Raw genomic sequence first — 17,566 nt, 5'->3', positions numbered from 1 at the left:
ACAAAGATTGGAAGATTTGTCAAAAAAATATCGAGTGAAAAATAAATACGATGAATCTTGAAGCACGATAGGTTTGTGAACTTGTCGTCTTGGTCTGAAACCCCTCATGTGCATAAAGGCACGAGACTCACACTCGTGATCGTGAGCGACCACGTGTTCCGGCTTATTTTCCTTCGCCAAATCCTTCCCTCTCTTCTTGCATTTGTTTTTTATTCTTGCAAATTCATCCGGCACCGAGATAGCTTTTCACGGTCTGGTGGAAGCAGCAAGGCCCGAAATCATTTCCGCAACTCGTTTATGTATTCTCGCGGACACTTTAGCGTGTGTAAACGCCTCTCGTAATTCTTCCGATTCTCCGATCTCTACGTACGCGTCAGAGTCGTTGTCCCTCCTTCTTTTTTCGTCTCATCCAAATGATGAATGAAAATACGAGACTCCGGAGGGAGAAACAAAATTCTTCGGAATCAAAATTCGCTTCTGTAGGGCGACAGTTTCGTCGGTCCTAACACAAGTTTTTTTTTTTAATTTTTAAATTTTTTAATTTTTTTTACTAACACGATCTCTCAGAAATCATAGAACGAAAACGGCCGAGACACATGCGACTGCACAAATTCTCAAGCTTCACAATTATACAATTGTCACGATTTTTGGCCATCACATAAAAACTGGAGACTCACCAAATATTTTCTCTTCATCATTTTCGCGGTGCATGAAAAGTGAATTTTTTCGGTGCATTTCGAATTGACGATAAAAATTTTTTCAAGTGTCATAAACTCAATGCATGACTAAAGAATTGACTTCTGTTCAAAGATTGCGACAACATTTTTCATACAAACTTTATAATAAAGATTGCATAAAAGAGATTGTTTGATCGTAAATGTCCATCAGGATATTTTTCATCTCGAACTTTGTATGTACCTCAAAGAACGGTACACACCACTCTAGGAAGTAAACTAATATTATATACGACGATGTTTTCCGTCGGCAGCGCCTCCCTGAAACATCGTGGTAGAAAAGATATTTCTTACACATCTGATTGCCTCCTCGTGAGTGTGCAACTCGAAGTACATACCAGTCGGAGTCATTTTACTTCGTTTCTTGTGCTTGCCAGTTCCACGTCTATCCAAATGTAATGTAATGGCCAAAGCGTCATGTTGTCAAGTCCCATTGGAAAATTTCACGTCGAGCGGTCCCATAGAGATCGTTTTTGCACAATCTCTTTTCGTTTTGCCAGCTTCTTTTTCTCTGAGACTGTTAGATAAAAAGTATTTGCATACGGGTCGTTTCACACTCTTCTTCGTTCACATTTATGGTATCAAATGTGATGCAAAAAAGATGCAAACAAAAATCGATATTTTTGTTTCTCAGAGCTCCGACGGAAATCGTTAGTACGTCAAAAAAAGTAATTTTCTCAAAATTTCAGATGAAAAAAAATTTTTAGTGCTCAGGACACTTTTCAATATTTATCCTGTTTTTTTTTGCAAAAAAATTATGTGAGGTGGCCTTTAAATTTTTTTGAGAGTGACAAAATTTTATTAGATTTACGATTGCATGGAACACCAACGCTCTGCTGTGAGAGCAAAATAAATGTTTACTTGACGATTTTTGAGAAAACAGGAAAATATCGAAAAGTGGCTTGAACATTATCTCAAATTTTTTTTTTCATGAAAAAAATTTTGAATTTTGAGAAAATTACGCAAGTTTTTATCATGCACCATCGTGCATCTCGTGACTTTTAAGCCGAAACGTAGGTCGTCGTTTCAAGCGCTGAATCGTGAAAGAAAATTTGGAATTCCTCAAAATATCGATCTCTGCACTTCTGAAATATATCGAAAATTCCATTGTCAGTCGTCCAAACGAATCCATTCTCGTATCTCAACGCTCGCAGACTTATCAAGCGTAGGAATAAAACGCAGAGTATTAAAAAATCATTACTCTGGTTGAAAATTTACTTTTTCCTGGACCATTGAAAAATTGATTTGATTATTATTTTTTTCAAATTCAGAGTAGTACAAAAATTTGCAGGCCCAATAAACGTATTTGCTTTTTATAATTTTCATTTTGTGTAAAACTAATATTTGAAATTCGAGACCTTGATGGTTTAGCATTTTTATCGATATTTTGGTACCGAGACACTGAATCAAAGTTTCAAATGTATTCGTTCGAAGGTGACCGAAAAGAGACGCTAGTTCAATTGGCCTCAGAGCAAATTGTACGTTTTTATATGTTTGTTCATAAATCCTCGTGTATGTGAGAAACGTTCGCGAGTCTCGCAGCAAAGTTTGAGTTAAAAATCAACCGACTGACCGAGTTAAAACGCTAATGTCTTGTCGGCAAGGGAATTACAAATAACGAAACAGTACTCGGCTGTGTTCGAATCCGCAGCACCGTGTAATAATGAAACGTTCGTCTTGACGCCCGATGCACTTTTATCCGACGATTTTTTACATTGTAAATTCATACAGATATACACATAAAGCAAAAAGGAATGAAGAACGAATTTATCAAATGATTTGATCGCGTAACGCAGAAGTCTGCATTCACGGTACATTTAAAAACAGTAGCAAATCGAATCGATTTATTACGTCACCGGACTTTTAATCGATCTTTATTAATTCTCGCCAATAAACGCGTTCCTTGAATTTCCGCCAATTCATTTTAACATGCACGTATTCACAATGACCGCGATAATTATGCAAACTATTTTTCAATTTGGAAAATTGTCAGATCGTTTGAAGAATTGTGCTCGAGCGACACATCGTCCGGTTAATTGTAGCGAACGCATAATTGTTCATACAAATTACAAACGAGAAACTGGGCGTTGCAGCATTTAAACGAGCATCGAAAAAAAACGCAGCAGGCAGTATTACGATTAATAATTTTCGAGCTAATTCTCTGCTGTCATTGAGATTTTCTTAGTGTGTAAGAAAAATGCTTCGAGGCTTCTCTCAGTCAATAGAAGCAAAAAACGCGTCATTAAAGGAGCATAAAATATTAGCATTAATTACGCTTGAAACGAGTTCAAGATTTTCTGTTCGCGAAGCTCGTCCGGAACAGGTTCGCAGAAAAACTGACCAATGATACAGAAAATTATGAAATATTTCCTTTCCATTAAGTTCGATTCAGTAGCCGATGTTCCGATCATGAATTCTAATCGAAACGGCGGCCTTAATTTTACTCTCTATTCATTTATTATTATCTCTTTGGTATTATTTTCTATGCACTCATCTAATTGAGCAATCTTTTGTTATTTTTCGCCCCTCAGAAGTGGCGTCGCAAGGTAAGTTCGCAGCGATTAACCCTTAACAGCAACGAAAATTGAAAATCCCCGTAGAATTCTCAACGATTCGGTTAACATTACGAAAAAAAAAAAAAAAAAAAAAAGAATTGCGGAGCTTGTCGGCGAAGCAGAATATTTTCCAGTTTAAAACAAGGGTGTCAAAATCAACTTTTTCTCTTTTTTTTTTCAACTATATTAACCATCATTCTTTCGATCTTTTGAAAATCTCGTTATTAATAATTTTATTGCAGAGGAAGAATTATCGATGGAATTCAAGTTTCGTGGAGACGCGCGAAAATCCTTTGCAACAAAACCTCGAAGTTTTTCACCACGTGCATGCAAGTCAAAATTCCCCCGGGCAAATTTTCCTCATGAAAATCAACTGTCCCGAATGTCAATGTCTTTTCGTTTCCATGATTTTTACGACGATTTTTCAAATATAATTCTTCCTCTTTCGAAATATCGAATTCCGGCAGTGGAAATTGTAAAATCTATGGAATTTTATCAATCGCATATATTTAATCTCCATGATTTTCTCGATATGTATGTGCTGCTGGTCGCTTCAAACAGTTCTCGTCGCGGTGTTGATAATTCAGGTTGCTGCTTATACTGGCCACCGACATTGCTTTTTCCTGTAACCGTTGCTCAGCTGATGCTCTGTTATCGACCATACTGAAACTTGTTTTTTTTTTCCTTCATTATTGTGGTTCCGTTCGTTGCTCTGCCTTGCCGATGCTCCGCCTGCTTCGTAACTCTTGACGTAGCTGTCACTACTTGTCTCTCTCCTATAAGATTTTTCATTCATCATTTCTTCCGTATTATTGCATATATGTACATGTATACATATAGTGATTACTACAAACGTGTGGGCAGATTTACGTGGTCGTTGTTTTGAATTTCACACACAATTTCCTTTGCCTCTCTTAGATAGCAGTACGTTTTTCCAATAAAATTCCGACTGACTGTACGATTAATTGTGAATTTAGGTGTGCACACCTTTAAATGTCCCTTTGATTGGCAATTTATTGTTTATTTGTATTGTAAACGCGTTTGAAATCTAATTGAGTATTCGATTTTGAGAATTTTCTTAATTTCTTCCTCAAGTAAGCATATAACGGAATGTAGATTCATTTAATCAAGTATTAGAGCTTGTTTGATTATTCGTTTAGAAAAGAGTATGCTGAAAATAGTGAAATTGGTAAATATAGTATCGGTAGGGAATTGATGCTCTTCGTAGCGTAGTTTCAAACGGATTTGAGATCTTGCGAAAGCGGGAGAAATTTAACGAGGATGTTATGTTGATTTAAACGCGATCGAGTCGTCCGTTTGAGTCGGTACTTTGATGACAAGAATATTTTTATTGGCTGGATACTCTTCGATGAGAAAATTTCGTCAACGATGAGATTTGGACGTGAGATCGTTACGAATTTCTATTTCGTGCACAGAGTTAAACCAAAGGCAATTATATTATTCGGATTTACTATTCCGTTTACATCGAACTAGAATCTCACGTATTTAAAGACTGAACGGAATCGTGAGCTATACGAAGATCCATTAATTTCTCTTGATACTCTTCGTTGAATGTGAATTGTTCGGGAGAAAAACAACTCGTTCTTCGCATTCCCTTTATTGGCCAAGGTAACAGAGCACACTCCGAGTGTTTCGTGAAAAAAAATCAACCTCCACGTAATGATTTTACACATCGAAAGAACCGCGCTACTTATTATCTCTCTCTCTCTCCCTCTCTCTCTCTCTTTCTCTACGTGCTGAACCTCAACGATTGAAATAATGCGATGGAAAGCGACGCTGCCTTATTTGGCCAAAGACTTTTTATCGTGCCTCATAAATAGAGTCATTACGAGTTTAATTACGTGGTCTAAAAAGTTCAAAGAAGATATACATTTGGAAGATTAACGAGCAAGCAAAAAAAATTGCACCCCATGAAATAACCCGTCAAGTTTATTTCGGTTGATCAGAGACACACGAAATGTTTATGTTTACTTTGACATATTTCGAGAACATTCCTTCAGCGACGAACTCGCTGTTTCGGTGACACAATAAACTCGTCAAAGCTTGGCTTCGCGTCATTCCTTATTCGTCCACGCACGATCGAAAATTATGACATTTCAATAAAACTTTTTTCCTTCGACGATCTCTTCTACGAATTGCCGAATGAGCTTCGTACCATTGAGCGCGACCAGTGTCAACAGAATCGGATTAAAAATATTGAGAATTTCGATGTGAAAAACGGCGGACAAAAATCCTTCGGAAAAATTCACCTTGAACCGATTTCGCGGTGAATCTCCTTTTATGGAGTTCGTCGGAGAAAAAAACAACGTGATCGAGTCGCGTATTTCGCTATACTCATCCAAGCTGGGCCGCCTTCGAATAATAATAACACCAAAAACAATAATAACAATGCAATATAAATACGTGGGTGGATCGTTTCCTCGCGCACGGCATTTCTCGTGGGCGATCAAAACTCATACACGCTCATACTCTTGCGAGCAGCATCCATCCTGTAGTTGAAAAAAAAGTGTGAAAAAAATAACGCCTCACGAGATTTCAACATAATTACGATCATGCTAATGCTCAACTGGCGAGCTATCTTATGGGGCGTGATTGGAGCCTTACACGTTGAGTCCTACGTGTTTATATTGTCGTCAAGTGCGCCTTCCGGCGAGTCGTTCAAATACATATTTGTACACATATATTTTGATGCATACACACGTCCATGTTTTTTCAGGGGAATGCGAACCATCCGCCCGAAGCGTTTATGCTAATTTGTCAACTTGACAATTTTACCTTGCTGTATGCATTCAATTCGCACTCGAAGAAAACGAATGAGGAAACGAGCATTTTAATTACAGATTTTCTGTGACCAAGTGGCTCCTATGAAACATGGACAAAAAATACGACAAAAATAGAAATTTCGATAAACAACTTTTCGACTGATTTATTCAGCCTTCCAATCGAGTCTATCTCGAAATGATTTAGAGCATTTAAACGTGATGCACGCTCAACCCGAAACGTACATGAAAACAAAAATCTTTTTCGTTCGTAAAGTTTCGTAAGGTTTATTGAAAGCTATAATCAGGAGTCTACTTGAACGATTTTTGAAACAATTTTCAAGTGATTCCTTTTCGAAGCTTCTGGATCTTTGACAAAAGAGCGGTGTTATTTTTATAGAAAGCGGAGACAAAGTTTGTGCTGAAAATTGATTAAAAAATCGGATCACTTTCAAACCCGGCTTCGAGTAACTCTCGCATTTCCATTGGCAATATCGAATTCCGGGCCGGGCGACGTGTATAGAATTCTCTCTAATCCTGCATAACTCGCGCTAACTTCGTTAAGAGCCGCTCGATTAATCGATTTTTTATACCCCAGAAGAAGTTGCCCTCCCTCGTTCCCCGGGCGGAGTTGAACGTACCCGGTAGCAGAATCAAAACTCGAATATTTCCAAATTCGTGTTAAAAAATTGAAAAATTCATTACTCGGTGCGTTAACGATTGCCCGGAAGCTTACGAGCGAGAAATTTTTGGAAAAAAATCGCAATCATTCGATCAGAGACTAAATTCAAATGGAAAGTACATACTCGTTTTCAAAATACTAAATGAAAACAGTTATGAATTTCTCAAAAAAATGGCGTTATTTTTGTTCAAAGTGCTCAAAGGTATAACGCTTTCGAAAATTGACTTATTGGAATGTGTTTTTTTTTTTTTAAGTTTTGTCTTTGAATGCACTTTTCAGAAAAAAATATTAAAAGGTCAAGCAAATCCATCCAACATTTTTTTCTGTTCTCCACAAGAAACTTGAACATTTTCTACAAGTTCTCTGAAATTTTCAAAGTCTGATCTCTTCGCTTTTTATTCTTTTTTTCCATTACAAAAAAAAACCTGTCTCTATGTAGCTTATTTCTAATGACACTACTTTGAAAATCTTCGAGGATGTACCGAGAACGTTAAGAATTGAAAAACAATGATAATTATAAAAATAAAAATCGGTAATCATAGGAAAAATTTCAATTTTTTTCGCTCTGACAGCTCTGAATAATTTTTGATTATTTTTTTGATACCCAAAAAAAAACATAGTTTATTAAATAATTTTAACTATAGAATCTATAAGTAAATAATAGAAAAAAAGCGTAGAGTGTAAAAGTGAAAAATTGAAATGAATATTATCCCGATTAAACTACTTATAAATTTTTAAAAGCTTGCAGTTCAACTAAAAATTGGCCAAATCGTAAATTTTATTACATTTTCTTTGTTTTCAAATATAGCTTAGAAAGATACAAAAAATATTAAGGGCTGGTAGCCGTTGATAAATGGCCACCGTGATACGTACGAAGACGAGTTTATCAGCATCAAGTGTTATGCGAGTATGCAGTCAAGGAAAGTATTACTTGACCGATTGGAATAAGCTGACGTTTTATTTTGTTCGCATTCCTGTCGCGAGACACTCTCCCAACTGCCCGGTGACGTTACCACTTTCGTGACATCATCTTCCAGTATAGCCCGCGGGGTTGTGTAGCGTGTACAGTCTATTTTTTTATTTATATATGAATACACATATAAATACACGTTCGAATGGGAGTCTTGTCCATGGAAGATTTTGTTACATGCGCTCAGAGCGTGTCCTGTTTCCGTGCAACAGGCGCGAGTACACTTTGCAGCTTACAAAAAATCTCTCTCTCTCTCTCTCTCGCTCGTGAGTCTCTTGTTATCCTGACAAGCGTACATAAATATAAAAGTAACTTTATTCGTACCTGGAGCTCTTCCTCGTCGTCTTTTCGAACTAACGGGACCCCTAACCGACTGTAATATCAAAGACGGTGATTTCAATGTTTTTTCTTCATTTCCTCCTCGCGTCGTTGTCTCTTTTTCTCGTTCATTTTCAGCTTCCCTCCGGTCTCAACGGGAGGATTCAACGATGGTTGGAATCCTCTCGCGCTCGCGTGCAAATGCTATTCTTCCAAGTTCAATCTTTGATTGAAATGTAATTTGCACGAGCCAACTTCCATTTGTGTAAATAAACGTATATTTTTTTGCAAACTATCATAATTTTTACGTACAGGATTCACAATGAACAGAGATCTGACGAGTTGGTACAAATAGCTCGAATTTTGTCAGGCATAAACGTTCGTTCGAATTTCTCGTTCGTTCCAACCTCAAGACAAACGCAGCCTCGAGCCACGAGTGCGTTGACTCGGATCTAATATTGAGTTCGAGCTTTTGGAAAATACCAAAAACAATAAAAATTCTACCACGATTAAATTCGTGCAATTAGAACTGCTTTTACGATTGAGATTCCGCTTTTGCAATTCTCCTCCACGTTCCCAGCATACACGCGTTGTTCACACGTCCATGGGCGGTTCAACCACCCCATTTTTCGACTGGCCACACAGCATGCCGTAAAAGTATGAGAATATGTGGAGCACGAACGCGCTTTGCTTCACAGGAAACGGCGGAGCTCAAAAGTGCAAACGAAATATAAAAATTTATAAAAGGGCTTGGGTTCGATGACTTCGAGGGGAAAGACAGAGAAGGAAAGAAAGCATATCGCTGCACCGTCGTCTCTCCTCGGGTTCAAGCACACAGTTTCACATGCTGCGAGCGACCACCGGTACAGAAGTATACTTTTGCATAACGCACACCGTTCTCTCGGGCTGCTGACGCGATTTATTTTATTCTCACATCGCCCCAACAGTAGAATCTACAGAAAATCTCGCAGAGATTCTGCTTCTGAGACTTCTGAAAAGGTTGAAAATTCAATTGTCCCACTGAGGAACAAATTTGGTTGAATAACGCTTGAAAAATTTTCAATTTAACTAAAATTTTCTTTAGCCCCATATACGGACGACAAAATATTTGATAAATTTCACAAAATATTTAGATAATGATTCAAATAAATAGCGATTTGGATTGCCAAAATTAGGGGTTGTGTTACGATATTTGGGTTACTCCAACATCAAATTTTGTTGCTATATAAAACTTTCTTTCAAGATAGACATTCGTATAGACGATTAATTAAGTTCGTCGTCAATAAGATTTTATAAGCTACACGAAGAAACAATTCGACTCCCAAAGTTATTTGTTATTTTCCACAAATTATGTTGGTTAAAGTAATAATACATTTCAACGAATTTTGAGTTACATTGACCAGTACGATTTGATTCACAAAATATTTATCATTCTCAACGAAACCGGTTAGATACTTCAGTGCTTGGTATTCAAATAAATATATAATAAAAGTGTTTGTGAATTAAGTAGAAATGAACAAATGTTTCGAGTTCTTCGACCAAAAGATTTGGTTTCACTCGTTTGGTTAATTCACTTGTCTTCAATGTAAAACACAAGAAAGTTTAGATCAGTATAAAAAATACAATTGCATTCAGTTCGAGGAATGAATCACCTCAACTTCTCGACAGGATTGTTTTTCCGGATGTATCTTTACGGTCTTAGTTTATACGAAGCCCATCTTCATTGTGCCCGATTCGTAAATCTCACTGCCTTCCCCTTTGTGCGCGATTTCGTTTCGCACCGAAGGCAAAATACCCGGACGTCGTGGTCGTCTCATGCGTTGGCGTGACCGCAAGATAATTAGCGCTCGGCGGTCTTAATTATGCGAAGAAAACACGTGAAACGAGCTTTCGTGCATGTGCGCCGGTGGAAAGGTGGCGAAGAGTATCCTTACGGTGCCAGAGGAAGCAACGAAGTTGCACAGTTTATCCCTGAAATCAGGCTTTTATGGGTTATTCCATTGAGAACTGAGTCACGTTTAATGCGGTGGAAATTTTCACTGTTGTCAAATACACAGTTTGAAGAAATGAGTCGCGCGTAAAACCGACAAACTACCCCGTCGTCGTCGTGGCCTTTTTAGCGAATGAAATCCAGTTAATTCGTTGCTCGCGCGTCGAACGTTCCCAATATCAAAATTCATTGGACGCTGTTCGCGCACCAGAAAATATTTTACCCAAATCCGCTATTATTCGAGAGGTAAAATATGTTTTTCTTTCCACAATTAAATGAGGCGCTGAAAAGCGGATTAAAAAACGAGGCCGTTGCATAACGAGCTGTCATTCTTCGTCTCCGTCTTTGACAAGGTGCGCGACAACTGCGCCTAGGTCCGCGCACAAGCTGCACAACCGTATCGGGCATAACGTCTTTGGATTTACGTTTCCAGAGCCACGGCGAAATGAAAGATGTGGTGGACAAGTGATAAGATTCTATGCATACAAAGTGGAAAATGTTTATTCGCGAAAAAGTATATTTGCGAGGAGAAAACGTTGTTTTCGTATCTTGAACGCAACTCGGAAGAAGAATTGATAAACACCGCGCGTGTACAGACGCATTCGGCCGCATTCGTGTGGGGTTCACAACGGTCGAGATCAGTTCCGATTCTTTATATGCAATTCGCGAGATCCAACGAGATCAATTTTCAATCTAGTTACGCAGAGTCTCGTTGAACTCCTCTCCGATCCCTAGTACAATGCACTCGTTATCATATTTGTTGTATCGAATCGCGAGAGAAGAAATTCTTCCTCGTCCTTTGAACCACAGCGATCCCGCGAGCGCCGCCAGCTGTGCTTTTCGCGATCGTAATTTCCGCTCGTTTGATACATAACGTCCCTGAGCATTACCGTTATAACGCGCCCCCCCCCCCCCTCTCGTTCTCTTGTGTCTTCACCTCGTTGTTCGTTTCTGGAGAACGAAAAGAGAGATGATATTTAAGATGAAAGATACAAGATGAGATACGAAAGTGGTAATTGGTATGAGCAAAAATAATGTATTGGTAAATCGTGCTACAACAGTTGATTTTTTGCCAGATTGTTTTTGGATGCCAAACGAGCGTAATTTTGAACGTTGAAGGAGCTTTTGCGATGAAAGTCGAGTACGAAATACCAGCGATGAACTTCTTGCTTCTCTGCACGCGCTGCCTCTCAACGTTTAATTTTTCCTCCAGTTCGAACGAAAATAAATAAATGAAATCTTGGGATTGAAATTCCTGAATAACTCCGAGTTGAGGTGTGCGAGAAATGTCAGGAAAGTGTTGAAATCCTTCATTTTCTTTTCAATTAATATTTTTAATAAACACGAATCGAAGCGATTGTGAGCAGTCCGCGCCGGTGTCAGCTGAACCTCGCCCTTCCGGTTGTCCCAATGAGTCATTTTTTCCTGCACGCCTCTTTAAAGGTACGAGTCTCCTATGTTCATTGAGAAATCGACAGGAAACACCTGTCGTAGCTCGGCGCGCTCCTCCCGTCCGCAAGAGCCGCCTACCTCGTCTAACATAAAGAGGCAACAGGGTGCTCGGGACTCCAGGAGCAAGCGAGGCTACTGGAACGAATGAATCGTGCTTTAACGCATCCACCGGTACACGGATGCGCGGTCTTTGCACCGAGCAACTTGAATTTTCTTATCTTTGATCAATCATTTTGTTGAATAGGAAGTAAAAAAAAAAATAATGAGAATCGGTTGAAAAGAAAACTTTTGTTCGAAGAGGAGCAAATTACCCTGAAGTTTGCAACGTTGCTGTCCAACGAAATGATTTTAAAAAACTTTCGAATAATTCCAGTAAAACTCGAATTTTGTTCCCTGTCTTGCAATTCGTAGTTTTTCAAGCTACACCCCGAGATGATTCGTGAAATGAATAATTGGTGGATTACAAATATTTTTTTCGTTCGTTTCGTTGGAGACGTTGCAAACTTCAGCGTCGTCTTGAGCAATAGGATATTTTACACCATGTAAAAAAATATATAAAAATGCATGATTATGATAGATTGCGTAAAAAGTAAACGAGAAACGTCAATATTTATTCATAAATATGCAATGTAAATTTTATAATTCAATTTTAAAAATCGTCTTTTTCAACTGTTTTTCAAATGTCGAAAACGCCATCCGCCGGCATATTGGATTCCAACGTGACGTCACTCCGATAGTAAACAATCTAGATTCTTATTGTGCGCTCTGTGTTATTTTGAAATTTTACAAGTTGTTATGCACGTTTGTGGACTTTTATCATTCATTTGATTAAAATCACATTATGGAAAACGGTTTTGTGAAAGCAGATAGTACAAATCTACCAATGATAAATATGTTGATGGTGGCGATGAATCCACAATTTTTGTGGCATTTTTACACTTGTATTATTGCATTCAGGCACGAGACACCAATGATTTACCACTATAACTCATTATTTTTACAAATCTTATTGCTTGGTCTTTCGCAATTGTATTGTTTACTAACGGAGTGACGTCACAAACCGAAAAAACATGGCGGCTAGCGTTTCCGCGCGAAAATTGAAAATCATAAATAAAAAATAGTTTTCAAGATAGTTTTCGGTCTTATAAAATTGAAATAAAAATTCTGCTGGTTTATTACGATCACAGGATTATTTTAAAACAGTTTTCAAAAAAAGGTGTAATACCCTATTGAAAATAAAAATGAACAGGATTACGTCATGGATTATTTAGAGCGCCATCGAATTCAAAATTTCTTATCTGTCACATTCCAAATGAAATTCCTCGTAATGAAAATGGAAGTTTCGTGAAAAGCACACGAATCTATTAACCGCCTCGTCGCCACGAATTATCTTATCGGAGAAAAGCTGAGCAAGAATGAGAAAAAAACAGTCATAAATCTCACCGGTTCTGAGACAAGCTAAACAATGATGTTTTTGGTTTCGTACGGATAAAAAAAGGGGGGAAAATGGATTTACATAGTCCGCAGACACAGCTGTGTCAATGATTTTTTCTCGACGATCATTCGCCCGGTTACTCTCGCATCGTCGTACATCGTGTATACATCGAGATATAATATTGTCAATTGTCAAAGAAATTAACGTCGATTGACTGGGGTCTCGTACGCGCGTGGGTTTTTTAAAGCGCCAAAATAATCGAGTATCCAAAGACATGAGAATGAAAAGACAGAGAAAAAAACGTTCGCCCGATCTATAAAACTCGCGATGTTTCTGGTCGATACGCTTATTTGTGTGTACCTCGCTAAAAAAGTATGTCGAGATTCTCATCTCCGCAAAAGGCAGGCATCGGAGACGCGAACAAGGACGCGTCGACAGGCCATACGGGCATCGAGTCTGCCACTTGCACACCCACGTACGCTTTGACAGTCGAAGTACACATGATCTGTAACACATTGCTTTGGAAAATTTGTCTGTTTACGTCACTGTTTTTTTACCCGTGATTTCCTTCAATATAAAATATCAACTCGGCATAAATATCTTTCGGTTTATCAGTGATGAGAAGTTGTCCAAACCTCACATCCGAGGCTTCGTTGGCTCCCGAAAATCTCAGCAGAAAAACAACTTTTTCACTTCGTTACACGTTGTGCATCCAAATCATCAAATTTTCATTTTTTTCTCTCATTTTTTCCACAAAATTCCCAACGAATCAACTTAATAAATAATAAACTAAATAATAATAATAAATAAATAAATAATAAATAATAAGCTAAAAAATAATTTAAAAAAAACGAAACTGTCATAAAATCTATTGTGAATCACCAACGATCGTACGAATTGCGATTTTGATGCAACGTCGTAACAAAATTAACATTAATGAAAAAGTATCGTAATGCTCCATTTCATATTTGTCATTTAACGCCAGAACTTTAAGTACGAACAATCATATTTTTGTATAAATATTTACACGAATGCCTCACACAAATCCAGCTTATTCACAAAATCCAGCAACATTGTGTTTACTTCCCAGCTATTCAGCCTAGAACACATCTCCACACGACTAGATAAAGAAATGCGGATTCTTGTAAAGATACGATTAAAATTTTGAGGCCGCTCCATCTCGTCTTTCACTCTTAATTTTGGAGCCCGCGCTCCTCCGTCGCGGTAAGAGTTGCTCATACTTGTAAAAACACTGCTCATTTACTCGTTTAGCTGCGATCAGTTCATGGCAACATGCACGTTTGGCTTCACTATCGATGTATCGTCTATACATGCATAAAACGAGAGGTTGTGAGTGCACACGCATAGCGCATATACGAACTCGAAGGTAGTTACGGTATGTGGATTCATGTGTGCATATACGTATGTGAACGCGAGCGTGGAAGCTCAGGTGGGGAAGTGTCTCACCTGCGATGGCATTTCGTTGCCCTACTCCGTTCGCGGTGGCCGGCTCTCTCGTTCGTTGGTTTCGTAGTGGCGGTGGAGGTGAGCAGCCAACCTGCCACACCGTATTTCCACCGCCATGCTCACCTTCGCCGAACTCAAGTAAGAGAGAGTGAGAGAAGCAGCGACGATACTTACGGAGCGGCGAGTTGCGCGGGTGGGGAATCCCCGGAGCGACAGTCGCTGGATACCGCGGGCCAGGCCGCGCGTGTTCTTGCCGGACCTCCCGAACTCGCGTTACTTGTTATAAATTTTCTAATAAAACATGCCTTAGTACGTGGAATTTAGACGCGTATTTATAAACGCGAAAAGGGCATGAAACGAAGGGAGGGACGGTACAACAACGGTGCAGTACTAAAACGTGAGAGTGCGAAAGATTTTGTCTCCTCTTCGGCCCACGACATTCAGTCCCCTCCCTCGCGTGCATTCCATATTTCATTAATTTATTATTTAACCGTTCCCATCGATACTTCCCCCCCTCGGACTCCTCGTTCGTATACGCGTCTATGCTTTTTTTACTTTTACGTAACGCGAATAAATTAAAACGCGAAACGCGGTGGGACGTCGCGCTGGTGAAACGAGGACGTGCACATTCAGCCCTGAAAGAACCGGTGATCTTTCGTTGTCTCTCTATACACATACACGCACACACGCACGTGTCTTTCTCTATCCGTTGACATTGTTTTGTGTACGCAACATCTCCGACTCCCGGAAAAGCTCGCGCGGATGACGATTTTTCTGGCTCGACGACGCGCGGGCGTACGATCTAATAAATCGGGGCTGCATCGAACTCGATTCTGGAGTTTGTTGCGCGTTGTCGCGATGCGCGGTACCATTGGCTTTTCTACTTCTCATTCGGATAGTGTCTCTTTACGAAAATTCGTTTCTCATTGTTGACATCGCTCGTCACCCACTCGAGAAACACTTCGCGCTTTTTAGCATCTTTTTGTTCGCGTTATTCACGCTTTTTCAAACGCGCGCCCTCTCGATCCCGGTGTTTGTGTATTGCGAAAACTGTGCGAAGGCGCGAGCCCCTCGCGCACACGTCACGAGTCTAATGCACGGCAATACGATGCCGTTGTCTCTATAAATATAGCGCCACTGTGTTCCGGCGATTGCACGCAAACGACAACGTGTCGGCGCGCGCGGATCTATCGCTCTTGTATCGACTTTATTCGCCTCTCCGGTGTCCTCTTGCGCTCTCATCCAAGTGTGCGAAGGAGCCTCGCGGTAAAAGGATCGAGAACGTCCCCAAGGAGACAGTCTTCCTCGCGCGGTTATGCTTTTTGCATCAACGCTTCCGAGAGAATCGTTTGTTTTGTGTAATCTTGTAAAGGACTTCCGAACCGATTTAAAAAAAAGGCGATCAACGACGAAACTTCAACGAACTAACGATAATTAACGAAAATCGAATGAAATGGAATATTTTTTTACGTATAAATAACAGTGCTTGCCGACAGTGGATTCAAAGTTTGACGGATCGAGAATTATTTTAGTGTACTTTGGATATTGTGAACACAAGAGTCGTAAACAGAGAGACGTCGTTCGACGTCAATGTCAACGTTTCACGCGCGGCTTAATTAAGCCCAATATCAACGGTGCTGAATAAAAGATCGTTCACGTTCTTCCGAATAATCGTGTATTTTGTAATTTGTTCTTCTGCGCCTCTTCATCCAATCGCCGGTTATCTTTCTCTTTAATACCGTGATACGAATGGACGTAGAGTGGCTCGATTAAATCGGAGCAAGGAAAAGCTCTCGTGCCCATCCATCGCTATCGAGATATTCATCTCGTTCGTCGAGTGTCTTTCGATATAGTGCGATAACGTTAATCGCTTCGTTATTTTTACATTTTTTCTTTCATGTTTTTTAAATTCCGTTCCGCAACGAGAAACGTCGTTTCAACGGGAGGAAATACGGAGAAATGTGTTTTCATGCTCCTCACGCCATTGGATTTAACAGTTATTCAGTGCTACAGTGAATTCATGAAAAGCTAAAATTAAAAAGAAAAAAAAAAGAAGAAGAAGAAGAAGAAGGAAAAACAAAACTAACGGAGAAAAAGATACCGGATACACGATGTCGATGTACCGATTCAGTAAAAGCGGACGATTGTTCGTCCAAGGTACACGTGAAAACGACGATCGCGACAACGTCGCCGGCTCCAGTCCGAATGAAAATTCATCTACCGATCTCCAAGCTATTTACACGAAACGCCGACTCTCGACCGAAGTTCTGGGTACGATTGGACACTCGGTTTCACTTCGTTCTTCCGTTTTTCCTTGCACGTTAATACGTCGAAAAAATTCGTCTTCAGACAAGTTTTCACTTGAAGAATAATCGTGGTTGTTTTGTCTTATTTCTGGATGGGGATCAAATGTTGGAATGACTAAAATTTCGAACAGCTAAAATCTCGAGTTTATAAACTTGGAATGATAATATGGAGACAGATAGATTCGACTAGAGCTTTGAATGCCGAAAATAAATAAAGCAGAAACTGCAAGGTTCGAAGCCCGTTTACATCGAAAATAGAATGTAACAATCGCCCATAGGACGATGACTAATATATCGATTTTTCGAAAATTCGACTATCACTCTTTCGATTCACAAATTACTACAGTCAGCGATACTGTGAAAATTCACAATTTTGAAAATATTATAACGAAAGACCAAATGTTACTGAGGTTGAAATATTGAAACACCAAAAAGTCGAACAGTCAAAATAGCGAAACGTTAGAAAGTCGATCGATCAAAATAAAGAAATTTTGACTTTGGCCTTTTCGAGCTATCGCTGTTTCGCATATCTAAGTTTTATAGGCTCGAAAAATTCACTTTCGATTCTTTGCTACTCTATATTCTGGTCTGTCCATAAAATAATTACTCTCCATTTTTAATTCGAAAATATGAACTTTTGACATTCGGATGGTCTGTTAAAATTGCATTCGAAATGAAAACTATTGAAATATATATTTTCGGGTAAATACGAAATGAAAGAAGAAATTTTTTATTAAACGCGCAATTTGCTGAATAGTCTCGATCGGGAATAAGAATTTCGAATTACTTATTTTTCTTCAAGCTGATATCACAACTTAAAAAATTTCGAAATATCGACCGTTTTACAATTCAGTTATTCGACATATTGAACCCCACC

The 17,566-nt window shown here is 39.1% G+C and overlaps 1 protein-coding gene across 34 annotated transcripts in view; it reads left to right on the top strand.

The window, feature by feature from the left end:
• The window catches only part of shot (dystonin-like protein short stop), a 213,237-nt gene that overhangs the window by 118,506 nt on the left and 77,165 nt on the right, over nt 1-17,566 (top strand). The window contains exon 1 of one of the 34 annotated variants that reach the window (XM_043411244.1): nt 15,240-16,654. The exons of 32 other annotated variants lie outside the window; for them this stretch is intronic. In XM_043411244.1, the coding sequence (XP_043267179.1) occupies nt 16,495-16,654 (160 nt within the window). In that variant the 5' untranslated portion in view covers nt 15,240-16,494. Of the gene's footprint in view, nt 1-15,239; nt 16,655-17,566 lie in introns of those variants that run through there. One more of the 34 variants, XM_043411254.1, reaches the window with a different exon arrangement.

The sequence above is a fragment of the Venturia canescens genome, chromosome 2 (assembly GCF_019457755.1).
Source record: "Venturia canescens isolate UGA chromosome 2, ASM1945775v1, whole genome shotgun sequence".
NCBI classification, from domain to species: domain Eukaryota; kingdom Metazoa; phylum Arthropoda; class Insecta; order Hymenoptera; family Ichneumonidae; genus Venturia; species Venturia canescens.
The sequence above is the reverse complement of the archived record's forward strand: the minus strand, read 5'-3'. Positions and strand labels throughout refer to the sequence as shown.